We start from the raw sequence: 17,611 nt of genomic DNA on the forward strand, positions 1-17,611 counted from the left end.
GTTATTATAGAGCGGGAATATTAGTGTTATTATAGAGCGGGAATATTAGTGTTATTATAGAGAGGAATATTAGTGTTATTATAGATCGGGAATATTAGTGTTATTATAGATCGGGAATATTAGTGTTATTATAGAGTGGGAATATTAGCGTTATTATAGAGCGGGAATATTAGTGTTATTATAGAGCGGGAATATTAGTGTTATTAAAGAGCAGGAATATTAGCGTTATTATAGAGCGGGAATATTAGTGTTATTATAGAGCGGGAATATTAGTGTTATTATAGAGCAGGAATATTAGCGTTATTATAGAGCGGGAATATTAGCGTTATTATAGAGCGGGAATATTAGTGTTATTATAGAGCGGGAATATTAGTGTTATTATAGAGAGGAATATTAGTGTTATTATAGATCGGGAATATTAGTGTTATTATAGAGCGGGAATATTAGTGTTATTATAGAGCAGGAATATTAGCGTTATTATAGAGCGGGAATATTAGTGTTATTATAGAGCGGGAATATTAGTGTTATTATAGAGCAGGAATATTAGTGTTATTATAGAGCGGGAATATTAGCGTTATTATAGAGCGGGAATATTAGCGTTATTATAGAGCGGGAATATTAGCGTTATTATAGAGCGGGAATATTAGTGTTATTATAGAGACGGCAGCAGGAATATTAGTGTTATTATAGAGCGGGAATATTAGTGTTATTATAGAGAGGAATATTAGTGTTATTATAGATCGGGAATATTAGTGTTATTATAGATCGGGAATATTAGTGTTATTATAGAGCAGGAATATTAGCGTTATTATAGAGCGGGAATATTAGCGTTATTATAGATCGGGAATATTAGTGTTATTATAGAGTGGGAATATTAGCGTTATTATAGAGCGGGAATATTAGTGTTATTATAGAGCGGGAATATTAGTGTTATTAAAGAGCAGGAATATTAGCGTTATTATAGAGCGGGAATATTAGTGTTATTATAGAGCGGGAATATTAGTGTTATTATAGAGCGGGAATATTAGTGTTATTATAGAGAGGAATATTAGTGTTATTATAGATCGGGAATATTAGTGTTATTATAGATCGGGAATATTAGTGTTATTATAGAGTGGGAATATTAGCGTTATTATAGAGCGGGAATATTAGTGTTATTATAGAGCGAGAATATTAGTGTTATTAAAGAGCAGGAATATTAGCGTTATTATAGAGCGGGAATATTAGTGTTATTATAGAGCGGGAATATTAGTGTTATTATAGAGCAGGAATATTAGCGTTATTATAGAGCGGGAATATTAGCGTTATTATAGAGCGGGAATATTAGTGTTATTATAGAGCGGGAATATTAGTGTTATTATAGAGAGGAATATTAGTGTTATTATAGATCGGGAATATTAGTGTTATTATAGAGCAGGAATATTAGCGTTATTATAGAGCGGGAATATTAGCGTTATTATAGAGCGGGAATATTAGTGTTATTATAGAGCGGGAATATTAGTGTTATTATAAAGCGGGAATATTAGTGTTATTATAGAGAGGAATATTAGTGTTATTATAGATCGGGAATATTAGTGTTATTATAGAGCAGGAATATTAGCGTTATTATAGAGCGGGAATATTAGCGTTATTATAGAGCGTGAATATTAGTGTTATTATAGAGCGTGAATATTAGAGTTATTATAGAGCGGGAATATTAGCCTTATTATAGAGTGGGAATATTAGCCTTATTATAGAGCGGGAATATTAGCGTTATTATAGAGTGGAATATTAGTGTTATTATAGAGCGGGAATATTAGTGTTATTATAGAGAGGAATATTAGTGTTATTATAGAGCAGGAATATTAGTGTTATTATAGAGCGGGAATATTAGTGTTATTATAGAGCGGGAATATTAGTGTTATTATAGAGCGGGAATATTAGTGTTATTATAGAGAGGAATATTAGTGTTATTATAGAGCGGGAATATTAGTGTTATTATAGAGCGGGAATATTAGCCTTATTATAGAGCAGGAATATTAGTGTTATTATAGAGCGGGAATATTAGAGTTATTATAGAGACAACAGCAGAAATATTAGCGTTATTATAGAGAGGAATATTAGTGTTATTATAGAGCGGGAATATTAGTGTTATTATAGAGCGGGAATATTAGTGTTATTATAGAGATGACAGCAGGAATATTAGTGTTATTATAGAGCGGGAATATTAGTGTTATTATAGAGCGGGAATATTAGTGTTATTATAGAATATTAGTGTTATTATAGAGCGGGAATATTAGTGTTAATATAGAGCGGGAATATTAGTGTTATTATAGAATATTAGTGTTATTATAGAGCGGGAATATTAGCGTTATTATAGAGCAGGAATATTAATGTTATTATAGAGTGGGAATATTAGTGTTATTATAGAGCGGGAATATTAGTGTTATTATAGAATATTAGTGTTAATATAGAGCGGGAATATTAGTGTTATTATAGAGCGGGAATATTAGTGTTATTATAGAGCGGGAATATTAGTGTTATAGAGCGGGAATATTAGTGTTATTATAGAATATTAGTGTTATTATAGAGCGGGAATATTAGTGTTATTACAGAGCGGGAATATTAGTGTTATTATAGAATATTAGTGTTATTATAGAGCGGGAATATTAGCGTTATTATAGAGCGGGAATATTAGTGTTATAGAGCGGGAATATTAGTGTTATTATAGAGCGGGAATATTAGTGTTATTATAGAGCGGGAATATTAGTGTTATTATAGAGCGGGAATATTAGCGTTATTATAGAGCGGGAATATTAGTGTTATTATAGAGCGGGAATATTAGTGTTATTATAGAGACGACAGGAATATTAGTGTTATTATATAGCAGGAATATTAGTGTTATTATAGAGAGGAATATTAGTGTTATTATAGAGCGGGAATATTAGTGTTATTATAGAGCGGGAATATTAGTGTTATTATAGAGCAGGAATATTAGTGTTATTATAGAGCAGGAATATTAGCGTTATTATAGAGCGGGAATATTAGCGTTATTATAGAGCAGGAATATTAGTGTTATTATAGAGCGGGAATATTAGTGTTATTATAGAGCGGGAATATTAGTGTTATTATAGAGCGGGAATATTAGTGTTATAGAGCGGGAATATTAGTGTTATTATAGAGCAGGAATATTAGTGTTATTATAGAGCGGGAATATTAGTGTTATTATAGAGCGGGAATATTAGTGTTATTATAGAATATTAGTGTTATTATAGAGCAGGAATATTAGTGTTATTATAGAATATTAGTGTTATTATAGAGCGGGAATATTAGTGTTATTATAGAGCGGGAATATTAGTGTTATTATAGAATATTAGTGTTATTATAGAGCGGGAATATTAGCGTTATTATAGAGCGGGAATATTAGTGTTATAGAGCGGGAATATTAGTGTTATTATAGAGCGGGAATATTAGTGTTATTATAGAGACGACAGGAATATTAGTGTTATTATAGAGCAGGAATATTAGTTTTATTATAGAGACGACAGGAATATTAGTGTTATTATAGAGTGGGAATATTAGCGCTATTATAGAGCGGGAATATTAGCGTTATTATAGAGCGGGAATATTAGCGTTATTATAGAGCGGGAATATTAGTGTTATTATAGAGCGGGAATATTAGAGTTATTATAGAATATTAGTGTTATTATAGAGCGGGAATATTAGAGTTATTATAGAATATTAGTGTTATTATAGAGCAGGAATATTAGTGTTATTATAGAGCGGGAATATTAGAGTTATTATAGAGCAGGAATATTAGTGTTATTATAGAGCGGGAATATTAGAGTTATTATAGAGACAACAGCAGGAATATTAGCGTTATTATAGAGCGGGAATATTAGTGTTATTATAGAGCGGGAATATTAGCGTTATTATAGAGCGGGAATATTAGTGTTATTATAGAGCGGGAATATTAGTATTATTATAGAGCGGAATATTAGTGTTATTATAGAGACGGCAGGAATATTAGTGTTATAGAGCGGGAATATTAGTGTTATTATAGAGAGGAATATTAGTGTTATTATAGAGCAGGAATATTAGTGTTATTATAGAGCAGGAATATTAGTGTTATTATAGAGCGTGAATATTAGTGTTATTATAGAGACGACAGGAATATTAGTGTTATTATAGAGTGGGAATATTAGTGTTATTATAGAGAGGAATATTAGCGTTATTATAGAGCGGGAATATTAGTGTTATTATAGAGAGGAATATTAGCGTTATTATAGAGCGGGAATATTAGTGTTATTATAGAGAGGAATATTAGCGTTATTATAGAGTGGGAATATTAGCGTTATTATAGAGAGGAATATTAGGCTGCTGTCCCTTTAAGAGCTGCACAGATCCAATATACTGTTACACGTGTGTGTGCAGCTCTGAAAGCGCAGGAGTCTCACACACTTGAATGGTTTAAAGTCATATTGAAATGCTCACAAAAGAATCAATAAGAGGAATTGAAATTGAAATTTTATAACAAGTATCCAAAGTATTGTATTGTATTCTGTAAAACCCAACCCTACTCCCCCTCATTCATCTTTTAAAGTTAGACATCAGCCTTCATAGTATTCTTCAACATAACAACAAAAAAGCTTGTTTTCCAATTAACTTTTTGTAAATAGTGTATCGGGTCACTAGTGACCCAATGTTTGTAATAGTATAAGTATAGTTTTTCCTGCTCAACAATTCTCTGATGACAGTAAGTGCAGTTCGCCTTTATTCCTCAAGGTGGCGCTGTCTGAAACACATTGATGACGTGATGTTTCACTCATAATTACAGCATGCATAAAACACAAGAATATCACCAGCAAAACAGTGATTTACTGCAGAGCATGTCCTGTACGCAAGCAAATATTAGAGTCACTAGCCGTGTTTCCATTACCCTTCAAATTGCGCAAATTGAAATTGCGCATTGAAAATACGCCCAATGGAAACACGTCTATTTCGCAAAAACTCCCATTTATCGCAAAAAAAGTTTTTACTCTCGCATGAGGGGGTTTTTCAGGCAATTCAAAAAAGAAATATTTCGCACATCTGCAATGGAAACAGTTTTTGCGCATTTACAGGTCACCTGACATAGATGACAGGGTGTGTTTGGACCGAATACGAGACAGAGTTCTTTATTAAACTCATATAAGACGAAAGAATTACAGGAATAATGGATTCTAAACCTCAAAGAAATGCCACAATCAAGAACTCAAAGCAGAAATGAGGGAGAAACACCCAGAAACACCTCATATGAGCTGCTCACAAGTATAATAAGGGTCGTTCCTTACCATTAATGCTTGGAAAACACACACACATCTCCTTCGGTTAATAATAATGGCCAGTCCAGTGGCTGGGATATACATAATCCTACCAATGTCCGTTGCCATGGTTTTTGGAATGATTTTACTCATCGCGAGAGGAAAAAATGTAGTTTTAGTCGCATAACATCAGTTAATGGAAACGCCGTCATTTCGCAATAGTTTTTTGTCGACATTTAGAAAAAAAATCGCAAAAGTTTTGCGCAAATCTGTAAAGGAAACGCGCCTACTGATAGCGGCACCAGAAGAAGCTGTCAGAGATCAAATATTGATTTTAAAGAAGTTGAAAACGATAGATATGAGAATATGAGCAGATGCTGATGATGATGGAAAAAACATCTGCTCAAATTGAACCTTTCCAAGTTCTGAAAGGTAGCGAAATATGCTTTATTTTATTCTTTTGCAATTCTTATTAAAATATCAGGAGAGTTTAATACGACTGAGATCCATCCGTGTTAGATATAGATCCGGGTCGATAAAGACCCGGTTATGTAATAACGCCTTGTGAAACATTCCTGCATTTAAAGTTTAGAAGTTCCAAGACTGCAGACTTTTCCTTACGAAGAAAAAAACGTACGTTCTGGAAAACAAAATCTTTAAAAGAAGATTTTTTTAGCTTTACAAAATTCAACTCTGGCAGTGGAAAGAAAATAAAGATGTGTCATAATTTAATCCTGGTTGTTTTATATGGAACATGTGGTGAAAATCTCTTCAGGCAAAGACTCTAATGACTGTGCAGATGTGAAACGTCACGAGTGAAATACACACATAACTACAGAAAAAACACTCCTGCATATCTTTTAACGCAGCCGTCGTCCTCTTTGCTGGAACGTCTCTTGTATTAAACGCTGCGAGACACATGGAATTCGATTAATTCCACAAACAATGAAATCAGCGTGAAATAAAGACAAATACTAAAAGGCAGAGTGGAGCGCAGAGCTAATTAAATGTTTTGCATTCTCGCGGTTGTCAACAGGCCCGAAGCCGTCTTTATCATCTGACGTGTTTGTGAGTGTGCGAAAATATTCCGCTTTCTTCAATACAAGCCCCTTCCAGCAAGGTGTCTCTCTGTTAATGTTTCCTCTCTCTCTCCCGAATATTCAGTTCTTCACTGTAACCTCATTCTCTGTGCGTGTGTGTTTGTGTCAGCTCATCATGTCCTGTCTCTCTACGCCTCATGACACATATAGAGTGACGATTACACAAGATGACAGCTGGAGGAGTGAGCATCTCTCTTTCCCTGCGCATGTTGCTCTTTGCTGGGCTTTGCTGGAGGGGCGAAGACAGGTCAAAAAACACACCAGCAACACCCACACACACCATATGGAGCTCACACACACACATAGAGACCGAAGAAGCCCCGAGATACTTCCTGTAAAGGGACATGTGTCTTCTGACAGGCTAAAATGCTACATTTCTGCAACAAGAATGAAATCCCTATGGTGCTCTTCGGTCATTTTTGACCGAAAAATTAGACGTTTTGTTTTTTGCTTCATCGGAATGGTACAAAACTTGGTAAAGGTTTTGGCACTTGCTGTGTGAACACACACACACACACACAAAATCATGGACATGATTCGAACAGGCTGTAAAAATAGTCACACTTGATCTCCTCGCGGTCAAACATGAGCGCATTGGAAATGAATGGGAGACGAGTTTCCTCTAGTGGAAGCGTTTGGTACTGCGCCCAAATAAAATCTGACCGAAAGCTCATTTTTTGAGATATCAACCTCAAATTTGGAACACAACTTGTTTATATTTATGAAAATATGATTTAGAAAATATATCTTTCATTAAAAAAATGTAAATAGTATTTTTGTGCATTTTTCATAACAATACACATAATATTCTGTTACTTTTTTCAAGTTCACTTTTTAAAAAAAAACTTTTTTTTACTTCAGCAATAATCTAGTGTCGTCTTTGAAAAGAGATCAAACTTCAGTCCGTTGCTCTAAAACATTCAAGATTTATGACTATTTTCAGGTCTATGCTCAAAAATTGATTAAATGGATTATAAATACATAACAGTATAAAAATACAAAATATTAAATAAAAAACATCATCAAACTAAAATATAGTACACTATTCATTGACAAAAAAAAAGGTCATTTATGAGCAACACGTGAAGAGCACCAGAGGGTTAAAGAGAGAGAGAGAGAGAGAGAGAGAGAGAGAGAGAGAGAGAGAGAGAGAGAGAGAGAGAGAGAGAGAGAGAGAGAGAGAGAATGAGGAATAAAATAAAACAGGCATTGCTAAGACAGACGCTGTTTCTCTCTTCTCAACATCACCGCTTCTCTTTCTCTACCCGTTCTCCCACCAAACACACATCTGTTCTTGCAGCATGCATCTCACCCATGAGTGTGTGCCTATGTGTGTGTATTGTTATTTATACAGAGGCTTTTAAAAATCCTCTCGAGTCTAACGCATGTCCTGAGGGAGTCCAACTCGACGTCTGACTCAACACGTCACACACACACACACTGACGCAACACTTCCAAACACATCGCTGTGCTCCACAATAAACTCCTCGCAACGAGGCTGCCGGTGCATTTCAGCAACATTTCATCACCTGCCTATTTTTTTTTTTTTTTCAAGTGTGCCTGATTGACACTAGGAAATTCTTGTCTTGTCATTCACATTCTGACCTCTAGGGGAGCTGTAAGAGATTCAGTAGATGTACAGTGTAAAGTAGTCTCAGCTTTTGAGACGGCACAACCACAGAGCACCAATGCATGTCTAATGGGTTATGGGTTAAATGCCATAATTTAAAGTCTAATGGGTTAATGGGTTAAATGCATACTGTACATGCAAAAATTGCAAGAATTGTGCAAAATCTATTTGCCACTCCAGTTTTAAAGGTGACATACTATGCCCCTTTTCACAAGATGTAATAAATCTATGGTGTCCTCAGAATGTGCCTGTGAAATTTCAGATCAAAATACCCCCAATCATTTGTTATAGCTTGTCAAATTTGCCCCTTTTTGGGTGTGAGCAAAAACGTGCTTTTGTGTGTCCCTTTAAATGCAAATGAGCTGCTCCTCCCTGCCCCCGTTCAGAAGAATTGTGGGATGAAAAGTCGCAATTATCTTTTAAAATGTTTAATTCTGTGGCGGAAACAAGCTTCCATAGAAAGTAGCGTTGACAGAGCAACAAATGCACCAGCAAATAGATGGTAATCCTACTATGGCTACCATCAATTTATTACATTTAGCCTATTAGCCAATCAGGTAGGACTACTGGGATAGTTACATTATCAATATTCATAAGCTAAGCTAAGGTGCTGTTTACATGACACCGTTTTCAACTAAAAACTGAAAACATTTTATGCATTTTGGCCATTTCATTTACACGACAACGGCATTTCGGGGGCCTGAAAATGCTAACTTTGTTGGCTTGTTTCAAAGTGCACATTTTTGAAAACTATACAGTTATCGTCTCCGAGTAAACTTCAAAAACGCAAATTTGTGAAAACAGTTACATCATGCGCATGTGTATTACGTGTTCAGTCTGTAGCCACTTAGTTTTTCTTTACAAAGTGACGTCGCCATCTACTGGCCTGCCAGAAGAATACAGCGTTTCTAGTCGTTGTAGCAGACAAGGTTGTCATCTCAGAACACTGTTGTTGTGTAAATGTACACTAAGTGTTGAAATAAACACTCCCCCCAAATAAAAATTTTGTACCAAACAGGCGAAGTATCGGGGCAAGCATTATAATGTGTTTACAGCAACTATATATTAAGTTGCAAAAACATATAATTTGTCAGCAACATATCAAAGGATATATTTATAATGGTTGTTTCTGGATACTCTGAATTATATCACACATGTTCCAGAAAAACATTTTTTAAAGTACCTTTGACTGATAATGGTGTTTTTTTTTGGCATTATTTTTAGTGCTGGGCAACGATTAATCGCATCCAAAATAAAAGTTTGTGTTTACATAATATATGTGTGTACTGTGTATAATTATTTTGTACATAAAAATACACACATACAGGCGCTGGTCATATAATTAGAATATCATCAAAAAGTTGATTTATTTCAGTAATTCCGTTAAAAAAGTGAAACTTGTATATTATATAGACTCATTACATGCAAAGTGAGATATTTCAAGCCTTTATTTGTTATAATTTTGATGATTATGGCTTACAGCTTGTGAAACCCACAAAATCAAAATCTCAGAAAATTAGAATATTACATGAAATCACACAGTAATTACACAGTGATACCATGGTCATTGAAGCAGGTTTTGGTTATTTTGGCAGTGTGGGCCGGTGAAAATCCTGCTGGAAAATGAAGGAAGCATGAAGTGCTCTGGAAATGTCCTGGTAGACGGCTGCGTTGACTCTGGATTTAATAAAGCACAGTGGACCAAAGTCCTTTTTTCTGATGAGAGCAAATTTTGCATCTCATTTGGAAACCAAGGTCCCAGAGTCTGGAGGAAGAATGGAGAGGCACACAATCCAAGATGCTTGATGCAGTGTGAAGTTTCCACAGTCTGTGTTGGTTTGGGGAGCATGTCATCGGCTGGTGTTGGTCCACTGTGCTGTCCACTCAACGCAGCCGTCTACCAGGACATTTCCAGAGCACTTCATGCTTCCTTCAGCAGACAAGCTTTATGGAGATGCTGACTTCATTTTCCCAGCAGGATTTGCACCGGCCCACACTGCCAAAAGAACCAAAACCTGGTTCAATGACCATGGTATCACTGTGTAATTACTGTGTGATTTCATGTAATATTCTAATTTTCTGGGATTTTGATTTCGTGGGTTTCATAAGCTGTAAGCCATAATCATCAAAATTATAACAAATAAAGGCTTGAAATATCTCACTTTGCATGTAATGAGTCTATATAATATACAAGTTTCACTTTTTGAATGGAATAACTGAAATAAATCAACTTTTTGATGATATTCTAATTATATGACCAGCACCTGTATGCATGTATATATTTAAGAAATATTTGTCGGGAATAATACTTATTCGGGATGAAAATACTTATTTAGCGTGAGAAAAACGCTCAGCGCCTCGTTACGCTCATGGCGTTTTAAAAACATGGCGCTCCCATTGAAAACAACTTAAAAAATACGCCCGCTGCGTCAAAAAACGCTTTGGTGGACACATGACCTTATAATCATGATGAAGGTGTAAAATGGTCCCAAACATAACTCCGGCACAATTACTTTACAAGTTTTGCGGTTGAGCAGCACGCGCATGAACCTGCTTAATCGACCTTATTATCGACAATTAATTGATCGTCGATTAATCATTAACATCTCTAATGCTGATAGCCAAAACTCTGGCTCAGTGAGGCTATGAGTTACCTGGCCCAGGCCTTCAGCATCGACAGACTCATGGCCTTCCCGTTCCTCAGCTGCACAACTGCGGTGACCTTCTGACCCCACACAGCGTCTGGAGCACCAATCACAGCCACATCTGAGGAAAACAAGGTGCATTTCTGTCAGGACCACTATCGTCAAATACCATTGACAATTAGCATACAGTTTGGATTGGTGGTATGGTTCCGTTCCGGGCAAGAACTCAATAAGAGCAGCAATAACCCTCCTTACGGTAAACAGAACAGAACCAACATGAATATATTGCAGATATCATTAATTCAAGATTTTAAAGTACAACATAATTCGAGAATTTATTCTGATTCAAGAGGAGTCAGAGCACCAAATCCTGACTGGGCGACAGGAGGAGCTGGGGATGGAGGAGGGTAATGAGCTCCTGAGAAACGAGATAGCTCCTGATAATACAGTGATAGGCGTCGTATTCCTATAGGTAGATGTGGATCAGCTGAGGGTCAGCTGACGCGAGCTTGACTAACGTGACCTGCCAGAACTGACGCTACGCTTGATATTTATTCCTCTGTTCATATGTGCATGTGTATTTGTGTACCTGTGATATCTGGGTGGGCTAGCAGATGTCTCTCCACGTCTAGTGCACTGATCTTGTATCCTCCGCTCTTGATGATGTCCACTGAAGTGCGGCCCAAGATCCAGTACACGCCATCTCTGTAGACCGCGGTGTCACCTGAAAGAGAAACCAGAGCCCTTCGAGTTACACCTGCCTCTACACAGTTTAACGGAGGTCTACACCTCTATTAATCACTGAACAGTCCATATGGGGCAAGGGATGGGCGATATATTATCGTTTGCGATATACCGGTAAAATTCTCCTCACAATAAGAATTAGTCTTCCCACACTGGTCCAGAACCAGGTTAGCTTGCATTAACCCCTCTATTGACCCAGAGTGTGACCGGTGTCATTCTGGTTCAGCCACTTTAATTCATATGTTCTGGTCCTGCCCTGTCTTCCTGTTGGAGGCTAATTTTCAGCCATTGGACAATACCACTTTGTCCAATTATTGGTTTATTTGGGGTTTTCCAGCCTGGCCATTCTTTGCCGCCTTATTCTCAGATTTTGTAGCTTTTTTAACTCTTTTGGCTAGACGGTTAATTCTATTGAATTGGAAGAGCCCTCACCCTCCATCTCACACTCGCTGGGTTAGAGATGTTCTTTTATTTGTGACCCTGGACCACAAAACCAGTCACATGGGTCAATTTTTGGAAATTGAGATTTATACAACACTTGGAAGCTGAATAAATAAGCTTTCCATTGATGTATGGTTTGTTATGATAGGACAATATTTGGCTGAGATACAACTATTGAAAATCTGGAATCTGAGGGGGCAAAAAAATCAAAACATTGAGAAAATCTCCTTTAAAGTTGTGCATTTATGTTGGTGATTGTGCTGCATTCACTCACAAAAATACATGTTTTATATATTTGCAGTAGGAAATTTACAAAATATCTTCATGGAACATGATCTTTACTTAATATCCTCATGATTTTTGGCATAAAAGAAAAATTGATAATTTTGACCCATACAAAGTATAGTTGGCTATTGGCTCAAATATACCCGTGCAACTCGTGACTGGTTTTGTGATCCAGGGTCACATTTCATGAAATAAGAGAAAATTAGGTGCTCTCTTCGCCGAACTAGCGCTATTTTTGTCAAGATTTGGCAACCCCTTCGTGAACATCTCCAAACTCTCCAGCTTGACCCTGCTCTCTGTGTTTGATTTTGGACCCCATTCCCTGACCCCAAGCCCACCAACCACCAGCCTAGATGATACTACTTCTGTATTGTCTGGTCAATATATAATTGGGTTTACTGTGTGCAGGATTGTATTGGATTGCACTTGTAAGGTTTTTTGTTGTTGTTGTTGTTGTTGTTGTTGTTGTTGTTGTTTCTTTCTTGTGGAACTTTGGTGTATCTGTTTACTGTTACATATTTTAGTGTCTTTTTGTCTCCCACTGTTTTGTAATGTATCTTAAAATGTATAAATAAATCATTAAAAAAACAAAAAAAACAAAACAATTAGTCTTCCCCCGATAATAACAATTAAGCCGTATTTTTGTTTGGGACCTATTCGCAGCTCACGTGCAGAGAGAAAGAGTTTATCGTTTATCGGAGTTTATCATTTGGAATTATTCAGCCTTTATGAACAAGCAGAAACTAATGCGCAAACGCAGACATGATTAATATTCATGAACCCAGCAGCTCATCAGTCCTTAGTGCGGTTTATATTGTTATTAGTAGTAGTATTATCATCTTATCAATATTATTGTTAGTTTTTTACATTTCAAACTTATAATTGATTTGAATTATTATTGTGTGTGATTATTATTGTGTGATGTTTTTCAGTACAGTTGCACTATTTAAACATTATCTGCACTTTTACAGAAGAAACGTATATCTGCAACTTTTCCATTTCTGCAAGGGCATGGATTGGATTTTTACTGTTTTATTTTATTATTTTATGTAATTGGTATATTATAGGAGCCTATTTGATGATGTGTACGTTTTACTTTAGATCAATGTTTGTGTTTCTGAGGCTCTCAAGAATGCATGCAGTTAGCAGTTTTAGCCAGTGGTGAATGGTCCTATATTTATATAGTCATCCAATAAATACCAGGAAATATCATGATACAGTTTTAAGTCCATATCGCTCATCCCTAAATGGGGCTCAAGCAATGTAAAACAGCTGTGGAAGTGGGTAGAAATAAGACTATAAGGCTTGTGTGTGTGTGTGTGTGTGTGTGTGTGTGTGTGTGTGTGTGGCTGCTGTAAGTTTTAATAATAGCCTGTAGTCAGGCTCAAGATCTTCTGCGTGCAATCTTAAAAACCAATTGCACAAAGCCGCTCAGCTGGAGACTGCTTAATTACCACCCTATAAGACACACACACACACACACACACACACACACACACACACACACACACACACACACACACACACACACACACACACACACACACACACACACACACACACACACACACACACACACACACACACACACACACACACACACACACACACACACACTACAGCCATCAGCAGCAGAGGGAGTGTGGGACACCCTTTCCAAACCAGCTGCAAGTTTCCGGCATCAGGTTTCCTCACTAGCCCTTTCACACAGCGCGTTGATCCTGGGAAATTGCCGTAAAATTGCTAGAGTGCCTTCTGTGTGAAAGCAAACACATCCCGGGAATGATGCCGGGATCGATGCCGGGATGGGGACCTAGTAACATTGCCGGGATCAGTCCTGGAACGCACCCTGTGTGAACAAAAGCCAGGACCAATGGCGTAAGGGGTGTGTCGTAGTGATGTGCCATCGCGCGACTCTTTTGCTCTTAGAAGAAAGTGAAAAATTGTTCATCATCAACAAAGAAATGTCTGCAAACTGGAATGAACCGGAGACCAGGAGCTCCTTACTATCCGTGCTGAAGCTGAGATCGTTCGCCATCCTGACGTCACGTGTCTTTACGGGATCTTTACGGGATGTGTGTGAACGCACTCACTGATCCCGGAAAATCACTGGCAGTGTGAATGAACCAAAATCAAACGATCCCGTGACAAATCCCGGGACACATTATCCGAGTATTTTCCAGAATCTCTGTGTGAAAGGGGCTACTGAAAGTGAAATAGTGCTACAGAGTAACAATTAAAACATATTTGATGTTTGATGTACAGCTGTGGGGAGCTGAAGGCCCTGTCCCAAATGGCACACTCCATGTGCACTTGCAGTCTTGTGCACTTAGAATGGTCCGTTAAATCCACAAGACCGTAAGGTGTCACGTTTGTCAATTTAGGTTTCAGAAAGGTGCTCATTTGCAGACGATATGCACCCTTGCTTCCTTTACAAATTTGCGGTAACCAATCACAAACTGGCTTATCCACCTGGCGCGCTATTGGCGGGTTTAAGGCGAGACACGGCAGGCAAAAACATCGATTTTCATGCAGTGGTCAATTTTGAGATTTTGGGCTAGTTTACTCCTTCAATATGTGTTCTTTCAAGCTGCTATAAAGAAAACGTTGAAAATATACATTAAGATGTTTATTTTATTACATTTAGTTTACTTGCGGCTGTAAGTTTCTCCCGAATTTACCAGGAAGTAAGCATTACAACGCGACACGCCGAGCTCCGTCTGTTTACTGAAGTCTGTCATGACCGGTATCACTGTGAAGCTCTGAGTCTCCTGCACAACGCTATGTAACCCAAATATGGGCATTTCCTTTCTATCAGTAACCAATCGTGAATGTCCAAAGGGGGATTTAAAGCTACGACGATTTATCATTTAGAGCTATTTAAATCTTTAACTGCCGTTTTCTCAAAATGAGTTTTTGTCATTCTCCAGTAGAAACATCTCAGCCTATGTAGCACCTATGTACACCAAACTTTCCAGTTATACACTTAGCAGTATTCTGAAGATATTTTCAGAGGGATTTGTTAATAAATCATTCTTGGCCTGATTTATGTGACATTTTAATCAAAAAAATATGGTGAAAATCTATTTTTTATGGCTATGGACAGTATATTTTGATTCCCTAGGTAATGAAAGCATATATCCTGAAATCCCTCTGAGTTTTTATTTTCATCTTGTGTGTAAACAAAATGAAAAAATAATTTTTTGCACTTGTAATGACACATCAAGGATGTTAAGAGGCTAAAAGCAGGTTTAAAACTTGCCCCATTGAAGTCAACAGGGTGCAAATCTTAAAAAGAGGATAACACGGTGTAGGCAACACCGATTTTTGTCGTTGTTCTCTGTACTGACAGCACTCCAAATGTACAAAAAAATGAGCTCAATGTTAAAATTGACCGGAGTTCTCCTTTAAGAGTTTTCTGTTAAAACGGTGTTGTGTAAGCGGCCCCTGAGTTAATAACTAATGATCGTTGCGACGGAAGTGAATCAATCAAACTAACTTTAGCTGGACAATAACTTTATTCTAGAGCTTTTAAAAAGCCAAACCACTTTACTTTAATTTCCTATTATCAATGTAAAGCTGCTTTGGAACAATCTACATTGTTAAAAGCGCTATATAAATGAATGCCAAAAAGCGCTATGTCAAAAAGTATGGACTGTATGGATTACCATTCGTCTGAATTTTAACGATTCCAATCTCGATTCTGCCAATCAATTCCGATTCTTATCGATTGGCTGATTGGAATGTTGTTCTAGGATCAACATTTTGATCCAGGAACATGTTGTACTTGGTGAAATCACGTTCACCCCAAAGATCGTAGTACAGAGAAAGCTGTACCCAAAGACGACGACGACTCTCACATAGACTCATTAGAGATCTGATGCACACTACAAAATCTCGGCTGAACTAGTAGGTCATCTGGGTATTATTTACCAATTGTTATTTGTTTGACTTATTTGCCATACTTCTTTTTGCATACTATATAGTAAGGAAGCAGACATATTCTCTCACGGTAAATTAAACCACCGACAAAGTTGTGCATGGCTTGTCGCAGTTGTTGCTGGTTAGGATAATCTCAGATTAACATCAGAGAGAGAGGGAAAATTCAGCTTTTTTACTTTATCATGACATGCCTGGTTAGGACAAGGTGTTATACTCCACTTTAACACACCTTGATGAGAGGCCAAAGATTTCAATCTGAGTCTGGAAAGTACAAGCCATCACTAGCCAGGCAGTCTTCCAATCTCTTTAGCAGAGCGGAGACAAAGAGACTCTTCTCATCGAGTGTTGGGGCTCAGCTGGGGCAGGACCATGAAGACGACGGGAAATAGGTCATAGCAGGCGAGTGACTGAGTGTGAAAGAAAAGGAGGAAAGAACATTGGGCAAAGGTGTTGGATGTCCAGCGTGGATCATTATTGAGTGCTAAGACCCAGCTGTGGCGAAGGGGAGTTGAGAAACGAGAGAGCATGTGTGTGAGCTGTCTGGAGGTTAAGAACGATGTGTCATGGGTTATGGTCTGTCTGTCTGTGTGTGTGTGTGTGTGTGAGAGAGAGAGAGAGAGAGAGAGAGAGAGAGAGAGAGAGAGAGAGAGAGAGAGAGAGAGGGGAGGTTAAAGGATTAGTTCACTTTCAAAAACATTTGTGCTGATAATTTACTCACCCCGATAGGGTTGGGCGATGTCCCCTAAATTGGCAGTTGACGATGTTTACAGTAAAACATCGCGATGGACGATGATATCGTCGGGGGGGGGGGGGGGGGGGGGTGCTACGGAATCGTGCTGACCATCATGAAGAGAGAGAGAGAGAGAGAGAGAGAGAGAGTGTAGCTACTTCTACTGTGTTTACACCACGGGAATACTCGGCTTGGCATTTGGAAATATTTCTCTGTTTATTTGGCCGTTTAGGCTCGCAACCGAAGACAAAGACTACTATGCTGGTCCGTGTTGCACTCGGAGCGCGCGCACAGCATCCTGTCAGTAGAATTCAGTTCTCTTTCGCGACTTATCAAGCTTTTAATATTTCTTTTCAATATAAAGCACATCCTGCTCTTTTCTTTCTCATTCATTCATGTTTTGTTATTAATAACTTTAAACAGAATCGTCAACTGAAATCTGCTCGGATTATCAACAATACGACACATTTATAGGACATAAAGGGTCTCTGCGGCAAAAGTGAAAGTACCAGCGGCCAGTGGGTGAAATGTTTCGAAATGTCTCTTTGAACAGCAAAGCACCCGTTTCAATAAAAGGATATATTAAAGTTTATATAGCCTACTTTTACATTTTCGCTGCTGTTCTAAAATGATTTTCGCCATTACCTTAAACAAGCAGCAGCTGCTTGAATCCCAGTGCAGAAGATGTAACTGTTAGGTTACCACAGAAACGTAAGTGGTTAGCAGTGTTGCCAGATTGGAAATGTCCAAGTATCGTACCAGAAGCTCAAAATGATCGTATTTGGAAGAAAATTATCGTACACGAGTCAACG

At 37.5% G+C, this 17,611-nt stretch overlaps 1 protein-coding gene across 1 annotated transcript in view; it reads right to left on the bottom strand.

The window, feature by feature from the left end:
- Positions 1–17,611, bottom strand: part of acsf3 (acyl-CoA synthetase family member 3) — a 90,467-nt gene that overhangs the window by 1,188 nt on the left and 71,668 nt on the right. The window contains exons 8-9 of the mRNA XM_079865005.1: positions 11,247–11,381; positions 10,667–10,778 (exon numbers count right to left, since the gene is read on the bottom strand). Coding sequence (XP_079721131.1) covers positions 10,667–10,778; positions 11,247–11,381 — 247 coding nt within the window. The remainder of the gene's footprint in view (positions 1–10,666; positions 10,779–11,246; positions 11,382–17,611) is intronic.

The sequence above is a fragment of the Squalius cephalus genome (assembly GCF_949319135.1).
Source record: "Squalius cephalus genome assembly, chromosome: 3".
Taxonomy (NCBI): Eukaryota; Metazoa; Chordata; class Actinopteri; order Cypriniformes; family Leuciscidae; genus Squalius; species Squalius cephalus.